This window comes from Copidosoma floridanum, unplaced genomic scaffold, assembly GCF_036245765.1.
Source record: "Copidosoma floridanum isolate Cflo_tuat_1 unplaced genomic scaffold, Cflo_Japanese_pri ptg000037l, whole genome shotgun sequence".
NCBI classification, from domain to species: Eukaryota; Metazoa; Arthropoda; class Insecta; order Hymenoptera; family Encyrtidae; genus Copidosoma; species Copidosoma floridanum.
Window position 1 is genome coordinate 440815 of NW_028321914.1, and position 21224 is coordinate 462038.

General features: G+C 31.8%; 1 protein-coding gene across 3 annotated transcripts in view; it reads left to right on the top strand.

Moving 5' to 3' along the window:
* aay (phosphoserine phosphatase) overlaps window positions 1-21224 on the top strand; it is a 392153-nt gene that overhangs the window by 273001 nt on the left and 97928 nt on the right. For all 3 annotated transcript variants that reach the window (XM_089597796.1, XM_089597797.1, XM_089597798.1), the window contains one exon: window positions 9191-9325. In XM_089597796.1, coding sequence (XP_089453922.1) covers window positions 9191-9325 — 135 coding nt within the window. The remainder of the gene's footprint in view (window positions 1-9190; window positions 9326-21224) is intronic.

Below are 21224 nucleotides of genomic sequence, written 5' to 3' on the forward strand. Positions count from 1 at the left end.
TGTTAAACTTACGACTGCCCAAGTCTTTGAGAACATCAGATGTATCTATTCTCCTAGTGATTCGTAAATGTGTCCTCCAACACTTATAACTATTATACAAAGAACCACCTGTGCTGATGATCTGTTTCCTTTCACTAATAGTATAAGGTTTATAAATTTAATGAATGTCCACAGTGGAAAAGAGTTCTATAAACTGTTTACTCAATTCTACGAATCGATCATTCGTTATTCTGTAAGAAAAATCAATGCTACATTTAATAAATTGTTTTCAAAACATAAAAACAAATTTGTATTTATAACTTACTTATTAATAAGCAAAATAACAATGATCGATTGTATTTGTGATGTACATTCTATGAATTATTTTTTTTGGTAAAATGTTAAAATACTATCAATAAATGCAAATGTTTTAAAAGCACTAAACAAAAAAAAACAAAAAAGATTTTTCGTATACATATTGAGATTGTACAATTACATTTCAATGTAATCTTTGAATATGTGTAATGTTGTAGCTGAGGGGCACCAGCAATTTTGAATGTAGCCACAATTATGAAACATTAATATTACGTATTTTTTTAAATTTAATACAGACTTACGTGTTTGGAGGTCCATTTCCCTCAAGCTCATATAAAATAATTATATCTTTAACCCTGTGATAATCAACTCTCTTGCTTATACAATATGTAATACTTATTATCTCTTACTTATACAGTATCTAAAACTATTTACCCCAGTAAACCGTGTGATACTATTAAATCATGTAACTCATTGTGTACAAATGCAACACCTAAACAAAACATACAGCCATATACAACACAAAGTACGATGAGCAATCATCATATCCATGTGAACAATGAAAATAAAAAAATTAAATGGATTAATGAAAAAAAATTATGACTAAAAGATTTAATTTGTTAAGAATTGTACTTGGATGAGGATGTGATTGTGAAACATTAGCTTGGGGCAAGGAATTCAATAATGAGTAACTATTCGACACATATGCATTCATTTCCAAGCCATCAGTCACTACTTCGGATTTATTTGCTGAATTTTCAACATCCTCTTGTATAATGATGATCTCCATAATATCATCTTAATATTAATTAACATACATTACTTGCTTTGCTCAGACCAAACAATTCACTTCATAGATTTCATGACTATTTTAATGCGTAGCTTATTTATATGACCTGTGAATACGCCCTGGTACATGTACACAAAACGGTGAGGAAAAAATTTTTTTATCCACGAATTATTTTTACTATTAGGGCTTATTCAAAGTACGATTTGCACGTTGGATAAACGCCACCACATGCAGACTTGCTAATAACAAACACGTTGCATACTTGTATAACTTTTTATAAGAAACTATCGTAATTCAGATATAGGCTGTGGACAAAACTTAGCAGGATCGCGACCACAGCTATCGAACGAAGGTGTATGAACTTCCAGATGTCAAATAAATTACTGAAGCACGCATAGGGCATGCCATAGGTAACTTAGGGACTACAGCTAACCCTAGCGTATTAAAACGTTTCCACCAATAATCCCAAAAAATAGTACATATCGCGTGCCCGTTTTTTGTACCTATATATACATCTGGAGGCTATACACAAATATTAAATACACATACTTATGATTAATACATAACCTCACACCTGCTTACCCATGCTTATGTTGTTATCAACTGTAGGACGTATGTCAGCATCGTAGTCCATTTCCTCTTCCATGTCTCACACTTATATTAATTTTAATTACAATTTCAAAACACAACATACAATTAATCACGCGGGTTTGGAAATATTGATTGAATTGAACGACCTGGTGCGTGGTGTATGCTGCTCGCCGATCTTGGGTAGTCTATCTAGCCAAAGCGAGAGAACAGACGATCCATGCAAGCACTTGGATGCGCTGCTCATAATATCCTTGGTAAGTCCGTCCACCCAACTGTTGGTTCGTGTGATCGACCAAGCGCTTGGTGCTGCTGCTCACCCAGCTTGGGTAGTCTGCCTACCCTAAGTGGGAGAGCTGACGGCCCAAGCACTTGGGTGCGCTGCTCACAGTAAGATTGGTACGTTCGCCCACCTAGAAACAAAGTTTTTCATTATTAGATAGATACAAAGATATTTTTTAAAGTTATATTTCGATAAGAACATTATGCATGACAGTAAATCGACAATTTCAGCAATTTCAGATTTCTGACCTTAAGAAAATATGTGACGGAAGTGGATGTTGCATGTTACTCCCCCTTCTCTTCGCCGCACTTGCCATACCATCCCGTACCAGTCCTCTCCCATCCATACAACATCACACAACGCCAAGCTACGGCACCACAGAACACATTTTTAATTTTATTGAATTATGTGTTTTTTTTTTTTTTTTATAAGTATTATTGAAAAAGTGGTACAACAGAACGATTTTTGTTAACCTTTTAGACAGAAATATATTTTGGGTTTTAAATATGGACTAAGAATAAGTTTGTGACCATATGTGACAGATGTGATCGTGACGTTAAAGATGTAACCTACGTAAGCGGTAGGAAGTTGTTCTGAAATCATCGGAAGATTTGGTAAAAACGCTCAGTCTTGTAATAACCAGCCTACATATTGTTCATACTGTAATGTGCCGTAATATATTTCTTGTAATGTTTTATTTATTTAACGTTAAAATATATATTAAAACTACACCCAATTGACATATGTATACTTATTTCAACAATAATTGCACCTTTTTCGTACTAACTAATATTTCATAGAAGATATATTTATAGTTATAATTATAATTTCTACCGTAGTATTCTATAGAAGTATTACTTTAAACTTGGATACTTAAGCACCATTTGTCCACTAGTTTTGGCTAAACCAAGGTGCCCAAAAGGGTACAAACATTAAATAAAGTTGATATTTAACAACCCACAAATAAAGACAATGTATTTTGTCCCATTGAGGATGAAAGAAAGTGTTCATCTAAAAATAAACAATTTGTTTAAAAAGGGAGTCCTATTGGAAAAGTTCAGAAGTCATGTGGGGGGATACAAATTCACCCGGACGCGAGACAGCCGCATAAAGATGTCAAGGACGATATGGAGACGCCTCTCGAGGAAATTTGACAGAAATATTTAGGGAAGAAAATATTATCAATGATATGCTTAAATAAATAGCACGATAGCACTGCTTATGATGAGACTATAAAAATGTGAAATTTTTAGGTTAGAAATAAATTTTTTTGGTACAAAAATTTAAACTGATGGAGTAAAAAATGATCTCTATAAAATCAATTTGATGTTTCATTTTGAAGAGACGTGTAATCAAATTCTGTAGGATTTTTTGGGTATTTTTAACCTCCACTGTGATATTTCTAAGTAATTAAATTCGTTTGAATCTTCTTTTCACGATCTGTTGAAAAAAGAAGCAACATGGAATTGGACAAAGGAACATGCTTGCGTATACAAAGCATTAAAACAAGAATTAAAAAAAACCATATACCTAAGTCATATTGACGAGAAACTATCTTTTTAAATACAGACATACACTAATAACGTGGGCAACGAGGGAGTCCCATATAATATTGAAAAGATGGTTGAGCAGAGAATCATTGTGCTGGTACACCGTAGCCTCACAGATGGAGAATCGCGAAGTACAACAACTGAACTGCTAGCGGTTATATACGTCTAGAAAACATTTTGAAAGATATGCAAAGGCAACAAGAAGGTGACCTATATTTAAGAAATATCATAAGTGGACTTAAAATTAACGATAAATAGTTAGCAGATAATTTTTAAATATACAAAAAAGAATTATTCCGTAACGCTAATAGTAGCAAAAATCAGCGTACTGTAGTCCCAAAATGTTTAAAAAACAAACTCATGGTAGCGACACATGAGAAGTTAGAATATCCAGGAACATATAAAACTGTACACTACTTGAAGAACTACTTTTTCTAGAGGTCAATGGCGAAGAATGTAAAGAATTTTTATGGCCCCTTCTCGTGAGCTCGAGAGGAAGTGCAATATATTTTGGTGACGTTAGATGTATTCTTAAAATTTGTTCAATTGTATTCTATTAGGCAGATGACCACACAAACTTTATTAAAATATATAGTAGAGAAAAACACACCTGAATAAGAAAAAATATAGAAGATACTATCGGATAATATATCGATATTTACTTCTTATCAACAGTATATCAGGATAGAGAGTGAGGGCATACAGATAGTGTGTAGCTCAATCAAGCATCCTCAGTCAAACCGCACACAGTACGTGATTAGAGAGATCAGTTGCATGTTTTGTACACTGTGTTATGAGAAACATACAGGCTGGGCCTACATAACGGTTCATTTTAATATGAGTTTAACCCCTCCTCCTGTAATGAACTGCATTTTGGTTCAGTAATAAAAGATCTGACTAAAAATTTAATTTACTTTCCTGATGAAAAGCAGCTAGATCACAAAAGATTGATGCATTTCGCATGTGAAAATATCATTATAAGTTAAGTTTTGAGAATAAAGAAAAATCAGAGAATATCCACAGTAAAGCTTGCACCATTGGTACTATTAAGAGACAGACATTTATCAAATGCACTTGATAAAATGATGCCAAATTTCTTCAATTTATTTGCAGGACCATGGAGAAAATTTCATAATGTTGGAGAAAATGTGTTCATATTAGTGCATAGGAGTGACAATAATCATATAATAACTACTTATAACAAAGCAAACTTAAGAAAAAATAACCAAGAAGGAATTTTCGAAATGTAATTAATTATTATTAAGTAACAAATGACACAACAGCCACTGACAATCGACCTATCAAATTTCGTTGTTATTATCGACAATGTCTTAAGATCCTATATTATAAGGAATATAGCAGAATACATTTTAAGAGTATAAATATTTGCAAAATTCATGAACATTTAAATTTTGAGGTAATTACGTATTTGTTGTAATGCCAATTTCTCAGCAGCTTATCTATAAAAATAAATAAAAATTTAATGATACGTTCATAAGTAATAGTAGAAATAGAAAAGACATGATCGGTCCTTACTGCAGTGCTAAAATTTACCAATATTTTAAACGTTAAAAGCATAATTTTTAGGAAAATCAAGCGTTATTCAAAATTTACTACCGAAAGACTCTTTTAATTCATTTAAATATTTCGATTGTGCGATTGTGATTCATCAATAAAATTATGCGTTAATGCATCTGGCAATTAGAAAGCAATATTTCTTGTAAAACTATTAACATGAAACTTTATTAAGCAATTGATACCTGTAAAGAATCATTATTTCAGAAAAAATTTTGAAAACGTTAATCAAAAAGCTTGCCGTCTGCATTCAAAGACGTAGCTTTCGGTACTTGAACCCGTGAGATATTAAATTTGATAATTCACAGGAATATAACTTACTTAATTATTCTTATTATTATAAAAAATTCTTTCAAAATTTTTTAGAATGTCAGAATTTCTGAATCGCTCTTTATCTACAGTTTTACAAATAGTAAAATATAAATGAATAATAAATATAAACCAGTTAAAAATCATGCCCAGTTATTTAAAAAAGCGTGGATCTCTTATGAATTTATTAAATAAAAACATAATCGAATTAGTAGTTAAAGGCACTCAGGTAATAGGTGCTGCACTCCGGCCTTGTACATCATTAAGAGCACCGAAATGTTTTAATTATACAACATAAATGTTTTAGCATGACCAATTAGTATATTTTAGCATGATCAACTAGTATACAAAAGAATGTTTCTGAAAAACACTTTTCTTTTTGATCTAATAAGAAGTTGGTTGGAAAGTTATTTTAAAATTACTATTAGCGTTACATCCATTTTAAAGTTTTAAAGTCACTGGTTAGTATATATATTTTTAGGTCAGATGTAAATAAAAAGAAGTTGCATGCCAAAAAAGATTCATTGATGCAATATTGGTGAGAAAGGTAAGAAATTAAAAAATTAAGTAATTATGATAAATGGACAATGTACAAAACACTAGTTCCCCTTAACACATATTTTTTCATCGTGATTAATAGCAAATGATTTAGATAAAAAATACTAAGTAGTTAGAGCAGAACTATTTAATATAAAGTATGTCCATAGTTAATACACAAAAACGCGAAATATTGATTAATTGTGTAACATAATTTTTTATAAATAGTCATGCTCTCATTACTAAGTACTTTTTGTCTGGATTATTCTCTACAAATAAAGAATGTATTAAGAAATAAAATTATTTTTATAATGAACTCAAAAAAGCATAATGCCGTATAAATAATACGTTTAAAGCAATCATGTAATCCAAGATTTTAATGTTACCATTTTTAATATGGTTAATAATAGTTAGAGTTGTGAGTATCTATCTTGTAGGAGTGAAACGTGATAGAAGGATAGAATTATCAAAAAAGCATGGTTAATTTTATTACATTGCTATTATCGCGAAAACAATCATGGTGGTAGTAATTCGGTTTCTGAAAACTGAAGAGTCTGACAAAAAAGTTGTAAGGTTGAAAAAGATGCGCAATTTCAAGACGAAGAAAATGAGCTCTAGTGGGATAAAATTGGCCTAGCCGTTTTTTCGCAATTTTCCCAACTTTTTGCAAACCGCTGCAAGAAGCAAAAAATGGTCCCTTTGCAAAAAAGTTGGACGCGGCTGGTTTTTCAACATATTGCCATTTTTCAAACGGCATTGTACTCGTCGAGAGTTATTCTACAACCTACCAAAACATCATTCTATTCGAAATTCTCGAAGTACGCGAAAAATCGATGTCAAAAAGCAACTATTTTCCCTGGATGTGGCGGCGCGGCAAGCCACCACCGTAAGCCATGCCCCTTTCCACATCATAGCTCCAGAGTTTGCGAGCGGCTCGCTGCATCACCGCATCCCCGGGAAATAGCCTATTTTTGACACCAATTTTTTGCGTACTTCCGAAATGTCAAATGGATCGACGTTTTGATAGGTTGTAGAATAACTCTTGATGAGTACAATGCCATTTGAAAAATGGCAATATGTTGAAAAACCAGCCACGTTCAACTTTTTTGTGGAAGGACCATTTTTTGCTTCTTGCAGCGGTTTGCAAAAAGTTTACAACCGATCTTCTTGAAAATTAGTGTGAATGTTAAGGTACTCAAGATCTACCTTGTATTTAATCCTCAAGTCTAAATACTCAAATGAACGTGAGTTATAGATTTTTTTAAAAATGGTCCAAAAGAGCACTTTTTGGAAAATTGCGAAAAAATGGCTGGGCCAATTTTATCCCACTAGATTTCATTTTCTTCGTCTTGGAATTGCGCATCTCTTTCAAGGACACAACCTTTTTGTCCGACTCTCTAGTTTTTTTCTAGACGCGAACAACCATTTTTGACCATATTACCATTTTTTTGGGCCGTTCGCTGACACAATTTGGAGTCTAAAACTATTTAGACTTGTTCAAAAACCGAATAACTACTTCCATGATTATTTTCATGCTAATAGCAATTTTTTTCAAAAACCTAGTTCTATCCTACTATGATGCCTGATGACGCATTGCAGATGACGTGTACACTGGTATTTTTACCGTTAAGGATGGTGATAAAAATAGGAGTTCATGACGATTGGACTCTACAATTAATTCCAAATCATAAATAGCGCCTTATAAAATAATTGCAACGTTGTCCGTCAATCAAAAAATTGACGATTGTGCTTGTTTGTGTTTATCAGGACGTACAGCCAGTTAAACTGTTTTTAGATACTTTTTCTCGGTCCAGAGCCAATTTAGCAAATACATCGCTTTTACGAAGCGTTGCGAATTGTATTTTCGATAAAAAATAGGAAGCGTAACTAGGTCCACCGTCCTAAGCGTCTAGCTCTGGTGAAAAGTTTGTATCGTTATGCCAGCTCATGGGTACTATTGTATCTCTCATTTTAATTGATTTTATTATTTATATCTGTCTTTACATATTGGCTCACACCCTTGTAAGAGAGCGCTATTCGTTACTTTAGAACGTATTAATTGCGACAATAGATTGTACTCATTCGGAAGCAGATGTGCGATTGATTCCCAAAAGATCGGCATAATACTATTATGAATTTAGTTGTAATAAACACTATTGGAATCCTAAAAGCTTGCGTGTTTTTTATAATATATATATAATTGGAGAAAATAAACGAAAGCTTTATGAGGACAAATATGTTGTTATTTTTTTAAGGCCTACTACAGTTTTAATACAGTAAAAGCTTCCAAATAACATATTTTTGAGGGAAGACGGTTCTGCAAGTAATTTTTTTTCCAACTCATTTGATACACTTACAAAGCATTTTTTTAACCGCCTTTATGAGAGTAAATGATAGATACGCACTAATCAAATGTAAAATAACGCACACAAAGTGAGTAATGAGTATTACAGAACATTACACACTTAAGTGGGATGAAATTACATACTCCTATTTGCAGCATGATATTATTTAAATAGATTTAGCCTTTAAATTGTTGAAGAATTAAACTTTATCCTAATTATGATAAATTAAGATAAGTCTAATCTTTCAAATGAACTAATCCTGATAATAAAGATATTTTTAAGTTTTTTCTTTTTATAAACACAATGAAAGATTTATATCTATCTTGACTATTACAAGCCTCATTATACTTTTTATAACTGTACATTTTTATTCATTCTGTAAAAATTTGTTGAAGCCTTATGCAGGCAACGATACTTTTCTGGAAATCTCAAAAATAAATTTTTTTTCATGTGTAACACACATGATTAAAAAACTCAGGCGTAATAAAGTTATTTACTAAAATGGTTATTTCAAAAATAGTGTTCTTTAAATAAACCATGCATACGTTTTCTATAAAAATTAAAATTTTTTTCATGAAAACTGTGTACACGGTAAAAAATTTTGTTTGATATGTAGAATAACCAAAAAAATGTATAAGTGCTATTATATTGTCTTATTAAAGATATAATTTTTTTTAACGTTACTACTAATAACGATTGTCCATACATATCTCTCTGGTTACTTTTTAGTCTTGATAAAAAAATAGTTTTTATTAGATCTTAATACAGTCAATATCAAAAGACACAACATGCATATTATCATAAACCGTAAAGCATAACTGAATATTTGAAAAATATTTTAACTGAAAAATAAATTTACACAGAATTTAAAAAATTGTTTTAAGCTTTAAGTAAAATTCAATGTATCTCTTATTTCTAGCACGAAACAAGCCATGCAAGGCAACATGACGTTTCAGCAGTCATTAACAGTGAGGCTTAACATTATTAAACCGAATCTAAATCAGATAAAGGAATTCATACTAACACATCCACCAAAATTGACGTCTGGAATCAAGTAAGTTTCAGTATTTTATTTCAATTAATTTATGCATAATAAGTTCGTTTAAATAACTTGTACGTGAAAAAGATGAAATGTGACTATCTCAAAAAGTTCTCACTGCATTTGTATGGGATGAAAAAATTCTAACAAAATGTGAGAGTGTTCTAAGACCTTTACGTAATAGAAATGTGCGTCTTATTATTAGACATAAAGTTTTCAGACCTATTGAAATTATATGCACCAGATCAAGCTTCACTTTAGTTAGTGGCTTCCTTATCATACCATTACTTAATGATTTATTAAAGAAAAAAAATGTTCCAGCACTATAACTGTATATCTCACGAGAGGGAAGGTAATTTTTTTCTCATATAAATTTATAAACTGACCTCTTACTAATATTTTTAAGAACAACAATACAAATCTTTCTGAAATATAACTGAATAACTTATTGTCAGAATATAGCTGAAAATGGATTGATGGTACGAACTCTAGAAAAGAATCGATATACAAGCTTTATGTAAAAAATGTATTATTAAGTGAAAGAATGCAAATACACACAAGGCTGTGAAGCACATACGATTGACTATAAGTTAGTCTCTTCATCACTTCTTCCTTTTTAGACAATCGAAGGTAGCATTTGAGATAAAGTTTAACCCTGAAGAATTACAACTTTAACTTTTAAAATTTTTTCTGAAATTGAGATTAAATCTCATTGAAATAATTGTTTTCCCTGTTTGTTGAATCTCAAATAAAAACATATACTAGACTTGCTTTGTAGTCGATTTTTTCATCTGAGCTTATTTTCCTTTTTAAAACCTATTTGGAGTCTTTAGTGTGCACTTTAACGCTATTTTTGTCAACAGTTGATCTTTCTACGGCTTTCCATACTTTATTAAACTCTATGGACTTTAGTTTCTCTTTGATGGCTTCCAGACATTTATCATTATCTTCTGAATTTACAGCTTCTCTAAGGTTTATAGAATCTTGGCTTGTTCTGGCTATAAACGCATGAATCAGTTTATCCTCTGATCATATGTGTCTTGCTTATTATTCTTAGTAAGCATTAGTTTGATATGACCTGGGTGTGAGTTTTTGGTGAGACCAGGTAAGCCTATTGATTTTAGATTTTTCATCAGGCAGTTTTCTCTTTTTCTGCTCGACTTCAGCTGACATTTGATTAGCTTTTCTTTTTTTTAATCAGCCTTTCTTTATTTTAATGATTTCAATAGACTCGTGGTACTTTAAGGTATCATCTGAAATATTAGCTTTATCTCTTTCTATCTTTGCAAAAAAATACCAATTTTACATAGTTTCAGTTTTATCAGGGTTTTGAATATGTATTCTAATATCTTTATACAATTCTTCATTGAAAATGATATTAAAAGAAAAAAAAAGCTTCTTGGACTATGAATGCCAGAGTAGAAACTATCAAAGTAAAGCCTACTAAAATAGCTTTTAATGCTCTCTCTGATATTGAGAATCTTGTTTTGGCTAATGGAATTTTTTCATAAGCCCAGCATCCAAGACATCTGATTAATAATTGATCTAGGTGGATCATGTAATCAATATTTAGTTTACTAATTGTTGTTTCTAAATTATTACCAGAGTGCAGAGTTCTGTTATATATGTGTACAATGACTACATAGTAACAAGTAAATCCGAATCAAACATAAGTGATCTAATTTTACATTGAATAGATCGATTGAATCGTTCTGAGGTACCGTTTTATTCTAGGGTAATCAAGGTAAAAGTTCTCTTACCATATTTTCCTTTTTAATGGGCTCTAAAAAATTTCTTCCTGTTAACTCGGTACCATTGTCTACTTTGATGTAACTAACTTTTTCATCTGAACATCATAGAATTCTAGTGTGTTTCAGATACTTCTCTAAACAGTCACTTTTCTGATTTTTGGTTTTAACTGCGTAAGCTTTAGCATATCTAGAGAAGTCCTGTAAGAACTATAATGCACTAGTTATCTCCTGGATATGAGTCTGGTTTTATGGGACCCATTGGGCCTACATGTATTCTTTCTTGTAGTTTGTTTGCTTTTGTTCTGACTTCTACAAAAAGTAATTTTTCTATTTTAAATATTTAACATGTTTCACAATCCAATATGAAATATGTAAATTACTTTCAAGATATAATAACTTTTCATTTTTGTAATTGTTTTGAATATTTTAAGGATGTGTAGCCTATTTTTATATGCCACATAAGGCGATTATCTAGATTCTTCTAAGTATTAATGATATTGTCAGAGCTTATGCCTGATATTATTTTATCTCCTTTATCTGATTTACTTTTGTCCAGATCAATGTAAATTTTGTCTCTAGTTAATTCATGTTGATTTAATGAAAGGTCGTTTTCTGATTTTTCGTCTGATTTGCCGAGTTCCTGGATCTCCTCGCTCCCAATCTCAAACTGACCATCTTTTCGATTAAAGGGTTACTGCAAAAGCTCTGAGTTTTGACACTCTTTAATAGTTATTATTTTTGTCTAAGATTGAGACATCAACTCGTCAGGTGATGTTATCCATGCTACACATCGATATTTATTTTTCCTCTTAGTATTATTTTGATTGTTTTGAACTTCTAATTCTATAAGCTGGTTCGATTTTTTATATATTTCTGAGATATACGTTGTGCGAATTTCTTAGTCAAAGGTTTCGAGTTTTTTATCACGTAAATATATACCTCAGCTAGCATCCAAAAATTGTCTTTAGGATATCAAATTTTCAGAGATGTCCTTTGCAGCTATCACGTTTGTTAATTCAAAATGTTCATCAAAATTTAGTTTAAATATTGAATCACCTTGATCATGATTAATGATATTGGCAGAATTTTTTTTATTAGCACTTCTTATGAGCTCATCCTTACACTTGTTAAAATTTGTTCGGATTATTCCTTTATGAACCACGTGATGACTTACTCCAGAATCAGTAATGAAGCATAATAATTTTCCAACATAGCCTTAAATTTTTTTCTCTGTTGTTTCTTGGTTTGTGTACTCATACTAGCTTGCTTTTTGTCCACACACGAGCATTATCTCTGAATTTTTAATGACTATTATCTGCACCTCTACCATTACTTTTGAGAGAGTATTTTTTTTAATTATTGTTGGTATAATTGTTACTATCATTAAAATTGTTTTCAACATTATTTTTTGGGTAAGCGTCTCCCTTATAATATTCAAAATCCTGACATTCAAAGCTGTACTGGAGTCCACACTGTCTTCAGAGACAGTTAATTTGCCTGTGATCAAATTTGTTGCAGCAAAAACGTTTTGTATTCTTTCGGCTTGGTTGTTACTTCTCCAACTCCTGACTGCCAGATTGGCCCTGGCCTCCTCTGATGTTACCTCTGAAGACTGATTTCCTTCTGCCTGCAATTGACTAGGCTCATTTCTATGTTCATGGTTTGACACTGAATGAAAAAATTTGTTATTGAGAAATAAATCTGAGCCCCCTGAACGAAAAAAAAAGAAAAATCACGATACATTCACTTAGATGCAGCGCACCTATACACTGGCATGCAATTGTCTGTGTCTGCGTTAAAAAAATGGTCCCACGGGGACCTGTAATCATGTGGTTCTTGCGCAGCCTTTCACGTTAATGTCAAAGAACTCTGTAACTTATCAGAATAGCTGGGAAAAGGTTGATAGTAGGCACTCATGAAAAGAATCAACACATTAATTTTGTAGAGAAAGATGTAATGTAAAGTAAAAGAACGCAATGATACACGAGGCATATAAAGGGCAACAGAGCTCCGTGTGCTGCGACTACTGGAAGAGAAGAGAGGAGGGCAGGAGTTCCTCACTGGTGTAACGACTCTACTGGTGATGCCAACTGATGCTGCTAGACGGTGTCATTAAGAGCTTACAGCCGCTTTCGATGACTCAAAGACAGTGTACTTCTCACTTACAGTAATAAGTTTTTTAAAGTTATACTTCAATAGGCGTGTTATGTGCGGGGGTAAATCAACGATTTCAGATTTTGACCTGGAGAGAAAGTGTGATGGAAGTGGATTTTGCTTGATTCTCTCTCTTCGCCCCACCCTTCATGACGTACTTCCGGTTTCCTCTACATTACATGATGCCACACCACATCACCATGACACACATTTCAAATTTCATGAATTTTATTTCTTTTTCATTCAACCAACTTTAAAAAAAAAAAAAAAAAAAAAAAAAAGGTTTCTAAGAGATTCAAACCCCCAACTTATTACTCTCTGGCCCCAGCCGTTACCTCCTCTTTTATGAGTAGGCACAACATAAGAAAATCAATAACTTCATGTCATCTTACAGTTTGTAACTTAATTTTTATAGAAATTTTTTATTTAATGTACATTAGTTTATTTAATCTAGTTATAAATTAAATAAATAAACAATTTACTCAGTAGAATAATTTTTTTTTATATAATTTTTTAAAAAACCAGGCAACTAATATATTTTACCAGAACACCGTTCTAATTCATTAATAAATATTTATTCCTACGTATGTAATTTGTTACTTTTACAATAGATAAATAATTTTGTATAAAATTCTTTGATATATTTTCAAAATTTTCCAAAATTACAAACAATTTTTTTGTACTATACAAATATAATAATTATTTTTTATTGTATTTTATTCTTTTGAAATTTCTTCATTCGTGATTCAAGTGGTTTTTTTTACTTAAAGACGTTCTTCACATAGTTTGTGGGGGAAAATTTAGAGAAAGGACAGGAACGCTAATGTGTACAGTAAAGATAGCATTACATTTTTTTACGTTGATGTACTCATATACATGCTTACACGCACACCTTATCCCTTCTTTCTAAATTTATTTAAAATTTAACTTGTGGGTCTATTTGAAAATTCGATAGATTTTTCTTAAAATAACCTATGTACCTAAAAATTGGGAGATTCCTACAAATCATATAAATGCCATTCAACGTGATTTTTTCATAAGGTTACATGTTAAATATCCATTTTTTTTAAATGTATCATGTATAAAATAATGGTACAGCCAAACGAGTTGCAATGTTTATGGGTATTTTTTATGCTATTTCAATATACGTTTGACGTTTGAGTAGTATCTGTCAAAAAAATCTATGTGTGATGAAAGTCCTGAAGCGACATTCACTGGCATGTAATACTACCCTATTGAAAAAAACTATATTACAGGATTATTTTTCTTAATTTTCTATGCACAATTGTATTTTGGGTATTAAATATGGACTAGAAATAAGTGTTAAATCGTACTTGATAGATGTGAGCGTGACGTTACAGATGTAATCAGCGTAGGCAGTAGAATGTTCTGAAATCACCGGAAGATTCGATGAAAGTGCACAGTCTTGGACTGGCCAGCCTATGTATTATTTTGATTGTATTGCACCACCTTCATACACAATATTGTTTCATAGAAGGTATTGTTACATTCAAAATTATATTGTTTGCCATATAATTTTATAGAAGTATAACTTCATACTTGGGTACCCAAGCACCCGCTGTCCAATGGTTTTCCTATGAAAAAAATTTACATTCTACACCAAAGTGTGCAAATTATCAAATATTAACTAAAAGTTTTATCAAATAAAATTTTTGTTTGTTTGTATAACTTATTATGATGCTCTAAATTACGAAAAGCGTTATAAAATGGCGACATCATTCTATATCTAATTATTAACATATTGTACAATTTTAGAAATATTATGAATGAGGAGGTTGAATAGTTTTGTTAATAGACAATGGAAGCACTATAACCTTAAACTATGACACTTAGAGTGTCCGGAATGAGCGACAGTTTTTTAAAAATTTTGTGCGAGTTGACTTTTGATTTGTAAAATAATTTTTTAAGTTCTAACAAGCCTTTATAGAAAGCAACAAATTTAAGTTCTTTTTTCATAAGGAAAAATAATCAAAAATGCAGAGATAAAAATATAACAAAAATGGATATAATTTTTAAGAGAATAGTAGGTTGGAATATAAACGTTATCATGCATTTTCAAGAAATGTCAACACAATCGTTGTTGTCTTAGATTTCAACTCCTACGGTTAATGCATTAAGAACAAGCAAATATAATTTGCTTATATCCTAAATTTTATCTGCCGTATGATAGCTTTTTACAGAATCATTTACAAGAGCGGTTAAATATAAAATTATCATTTTAAACTTAGTGTAGCTTTCCACAAAAATTTGTACTTTAGTCCTATACTTTTGTTACGTCCAAAGTTCTAGGTAAAAGATTAAACTCGTAGATTTGTTCTACAATCAAATAAATGTAATTTTTGTTCATCAGGAACAAGTTGTCGGCCCAAAAGCCTTATTTGCTCTTACTTACAGTATGCTTTTAGAATAGTACGTATAGAGTGTTGTCAGTGTGTCATACGCCCAGCTGGGGTTGACCTAATCTTTGAATTTATGTCTTATGTTATGCAGTAGTAGCGTATTTTATTTATCTCTTCCTCTTACGTCCTTGTAAAGGTTTTTGACATACGCTATTTATTTAATTTTTGCTTGATATTTAATTTATTCATCAAAGGTTAAACTGTGTTTCTATTAATTGTAACTTTAAATCTTGGTATTTTTTAATAAAGAAAAGAAATGTAAATGATAACTAAAATGTGTCTTATCTGATAATTGAATAAATTAAGTAAGGCCAGAAATAATAAGTTTTACAAACAATGTAAATTATAAAGTTTCAGATTCGCATTTACAATGTTTCAAAAAATTGAAGTTTTTCATAACTTAACTTACTTCTATGATTGTTGGGTTAGCCGCTGCTTACGCACACGCAATTGCAAGATCTTATAAGGTTGACTGCAATAATAATTCTAATTTAACACGAGAGTATTCATGGCGATGACAATAATTAGGCTGCCGCTTTTAACATCAGAACCCAAGTCAACGGTTCTTTCTTTTTTGTTCCTCTTTGATTCACTTTTTAGGCAAGTTTACAGTGGCCTGGTTTGCTCGAGCTTTTCTCACACAGTTTAATCACAGAACTAAGTCTTACGTTTGCTTGAAATGCACGCTTCTAAAACGCAGTTTAGTCACCAAACTAAGTCTTACATTGGCTTAAAAGACGCAACAGAAATCACTCTACAATCTTTATAGTTTTTTTTTTTTTTTTAATTATAGTGCTTTACGTCCGGTTTTTATAAAGGGCACTACTCAGGGCACTTAGCACTTGGCAGAAGGGAGGGAAGAGGAATGGGAGGCTACCCATTACTGGGAGCGGGTAGGGACAAATTAGTTAATTTCGATACGAAAAGGTTGCCTATCCTCTCATCGAGGAGCATCAAGTGGTGAAAAAACACAAGTGAAAATTCACAGAGGTACTTGCCCGAAAAAGTCGCTCTGGACAGGAATCAAATAGTGGTCTCCCGCGTACCAACCCACAACCTTGCCGATCGAGCCACCGCGAGCTTGACAACCTTCATAGTTACTTGAGAGCACTTGATGAAAGAGAAAAATCGAATATTGTTTTGTGCGAGGAGTTTTTATACTCTTAAATTCAAGGAGGACACGTCAAGTTGGGGGTCCAAAGGACCAATTAGAGCTTAACCCAATTACTCTCGATTGGCATGAGCACAGTCGTGGTGCAATATGTATGCAGTGCATATAATAGTTAAAACTGCTGATCTCTCGTATCTTACATTAAGTAAAAGTTGCTGTCAGAATTGTGTACGATATTTCTTATGGATATACTTAGTAAAAAATGTTGAAATTTTTGATTGTTCTCATTTTTGAATGTAGGAGTACGAATTGATGTTGTAAGATGAGCGCTTCATAAAATCGTTTGAAGACTGCACGCGTGGTTCGAGTTTTGCGACAGCAAATTGTTTTAAAAGAAGTAAGTTATACGTCACACGATTGCAGGAGGTATAACGATGTTTGAATATCGCTGAGCATTCTCTTTTTTAATTTTTTTTAGAACGAAGCTCTATGTTTTTAGGTGATAAATATTAGGTATATAACATGAGATGTCACACTTTTGAAGTTTGCCATTTTGAAAATTCATGTGGCACGTTTATAGAGTAGAAGTTTGATTGATGATGCTACTTAGGGGTAAATGTATATATTACTGTTGAACTGTTATAATGCGTACTTCATTGGTTAGGTAGTGCCAGCTACTAGGAAAAGTGTAGCTTCACTACAATTCAAGAAGCAACAAGATATAACATTTAATAGCAGTCGTCAAATTTGAAAAATTTAACTAAATAATTGGTTTTCTGAGATATAATCCGTTTTGTAATAGTGTAAGACTTTATGTTTCTTTTTTTTTTCAAGAACATTACTTTTTGTTTTACGATAAAGTAAAATGTTATTCGATATTTAAAAATAATATCCATCATGTAAAAGTATTTTTATTAAATTTGTTATGAGAGCATTTTATTTAAATAGATACATAAAATATAATGCTTGAATAAAAAATTGTGACCGCTTGGCAATTTCAGCGCACTCCCTCACCACAGTGAGTGGCCCCCTCTTTTTGGGGTAAATATTCCCTCATGCAGCCAATGGGCAAGCAAGAGCAGTGGCTTTCTTACACTCCTTCTGCCTACGCTGCTTGAGATTATGTGCATCGTCTGAAGCGCTGCTTGAGTTTGCGCACGCTGTCTCAGTTTAAGTACGCTTCAATGTGCATTAGTTGCCTGCAGCAAACCGTGTGCCACCTTCTGACCTGCAATGCAACTTAAGTTCACGCCCACAGCAATGCGCATGCTGTCTGCAGCGCTGGTTAGTATACGCTGTTTGAATGCGCAAGATCGTGTGCAGCTAGTGCACGTGATAGTTATATGCATATAAAAAGTTTTTTTAGTTTCATGAAAATGTAGTAGGTGGAGTGGTAGAAAAGTAATTGTTAAATTTTTTTTGTTTAATTTTTTTAAATCAGTTAATATTAAATAAAAAATATACACATCATTTACAAAACTAGACTCGCAAGACAAGCATGGTTTCTAAAATTGGTTTTGTTAAATACCTTATTGTTGAAAGACACAAAAATATACAGTAAAAAATTTTATTACTACTATTTTCATTGTATGTTAAACTTAACCAACCTCGTTGAAGCCAGTCATCTACGTACACTGTTGCTTTTGTCGTTTAAGGCTTTTGTATGCTGGATAATATTAATTGTTGTCCTACTTCAATGACTTGACTTATATGCTAGTCAGAACCGTTATTTTAATGATTGTGCTTTATGATTGGCACAAAACAGTTTTGTTTTTTCATTATGATTTTGCCCGTGAATTATTTTGAGGTTATTAGCAATAGTTATAAGATAATACTTTAAGTCACTTTAAATAATATAACCTTCAAACTATTTGATTTCCTGGACTTCTAGCGTCTGGTAATTATTATGCTTTTTCATATCCAACGGTGAATAGTTGAAATTCTAAGGTGGCTTGGTTACCCAATGGCCAACAACGTTTTTTGCAAGGAAACCATTAAAAATTCTTTTGGTATGAAATATCTATCGGCATTATAAAACCCATGAAAGCTAACGATAAAATTCATGATGCGTTTGATGAGTGTTTTTAAATTGTGAATATTGAAGTTAAAAAATTGTGATTCCTGATTTTATTTCTATTTGACAAGGTTCTCCTTATCACCGCTGCTGTTACTACTTGTGTCACATTAATTTAACAAAACTGAGAGAATAGTATAATACAACTAGTATTTATAACTTTTCTTTATCAGAGCTAGTGACATCATCCTACCCACAGTGCTACTTAAGATTGCGTAATATCTTTCAATGAGCAAGTATGCGATGCAGCTTTCCTTCTCTTTGAGTACCTGAGCCGCTCTTGCGTATATTATCGGTTGGATAGCTTGAAAGTACCACTTTACTCTAAAATTATTTAAACATCTCATTCTTAAAAAATAATTTACATATTTTAAAAATTCTATATTACTATTGCTAAAAAACATTTCTGATAGCACATGAAAATTTAATGTAAAAGGTGTGGTACTTGGCAAATAAACTTTGTCAAGATTTGCAAGAGCTGGGCGTCTTTACCCTTTAGTATTCTCAACTCTAAAAGTATAAGGAAACATGAATGACTTTCACATATATTACACTTCTTATTAAATGTGAGGATATGTACAAATATACATACTTGCATGATAGTATTTCTTCCAAATACTTTTTTTCAAGACCCTAGACGAAAACCGTTGTTGCGTCAACCAGTTCGTTTTTAAATATATTAAGTGCTTTTTCATACGTAATGTTTTTGATATTTTAGCTTATACCATAGAAATCGGTTGATAACCAACGATTCCACTTTTTTTCCGCTCATAAAAAATTTTTCTACTCGAAAGGTGGCTAAAACACAATTAAAACTACCATGAAATTTTTTTTTCCCAAGTTTGACATAGAAAATTTCTTTAAAAAAATTTTTTAATTCTAATCTTAAAACCCTGAACATCTACAATATACTCTTTTATCATAAGGAGAAAAGTACGTTCTTTAATTGGACAAACGAATCCCACAGTAAATCACATTATACTAAATACCCAATAAATAACCCCCCTTTCATGTCAATTGAGCATTTTAACCTTTACCGCTTGAATGAGTGAGTCTGAAATAAATTCCTCACGAAACAGTTTCTTTTGACGTGAGCGCTACAATTTAAAGACCTAGGGCCATATTAATGGAGACTTTCTGTACTATACACCCGGTCGTATAATACGGATAGCGAGTTTTTCGGAGCATACGGAAATACTAGTGTAATAAATTTGAATATCTTGTACTCATAAAAACAATCGTACAATTTTTAAATTACAAAATTTAAGTACAATCTTTTCTACAATTTTTGTGCAATATTATAATTGAAGTTGTTTAATATTTTTCATTTAAAATTTAGTACATGGCATATTTTTTTGATTTAATGGTTACTAATAGTTTTCTCTACCCTTTCTCTTTCTAATAAACAGTCAACTTCACATACTACTTCCAGAGATAACTTCATATTGTCTACAGGTGGCTCCGTTGAAATAGATATGTCTAGAACTTCTAATAAAGATGACACATCAATAACTTGAAGTGTCATCAGTGAAGATCGTAGACTGATGACTTGTGGTGCCACCGATGATGATGAAGCATTAATGACTTGTGGCACCTCTGCTAATCGGGGTCATTTTGCGGTTAAGTTGGAGCAGTGCTCTTTGCAGTGAAACACACCCAATTACTGTTTAGAAAGAGTGAAAAATTCTCCGTGAAAGATAAAGTTGGTTATTGCGGTGATTCTTCTAATACCACAACAGCAACGGTGGAGCAAGATGATCTCGATGATACGTACTGATAATCAGCTTCAAAATCTATTTAAAAAAATAAATTTTAAAAAATAACAAATGAAATAAAAATGACAGGAAAAGAAAAAATAATTAAATAAAAGTTAGAAAACTGACACTAAATGAAAACAGTTGAAAAGTTATTATTTCTAACCTCGAAATAAAGCATTTTTGATATTGACCACGTTAGCTACGGTTTCGGCCGGCTTTGGTACAACCAACAGATCAAGAGGAGCTGTTTGTGATGAACTACGTTCTGCTATTTGAAGAGAATCAAAACTTTCTGTGTATGAATGTGTTGGAGATAAAGGTGTTTTTTGGGCTACCTCAACAACACCAGCTGGAGAACTTGGCTTTGAAAAAAGACGTTCAAAGTAATCTTCAACATTTGTCGAACAAAAAAAGTAAAAATAATGTTCAAAAAAAAAAAAAGAAAAATGTTTGAAGAAGGTAATAATTTTAAAAAAGTCACCTATGTCTGTCCAATTTTCTTCTTCAGCTAATAAATGTATTGAATCATTCCAAAATCGTTTTCAATTAGTTGCCATGCAAAAACTTCATAAAAAATATACAAAAAATTAAGCAGCATCTTGTTTACAAAATTTTTAAACTTAAGTTCTTCTATGAGTTCAATCTTG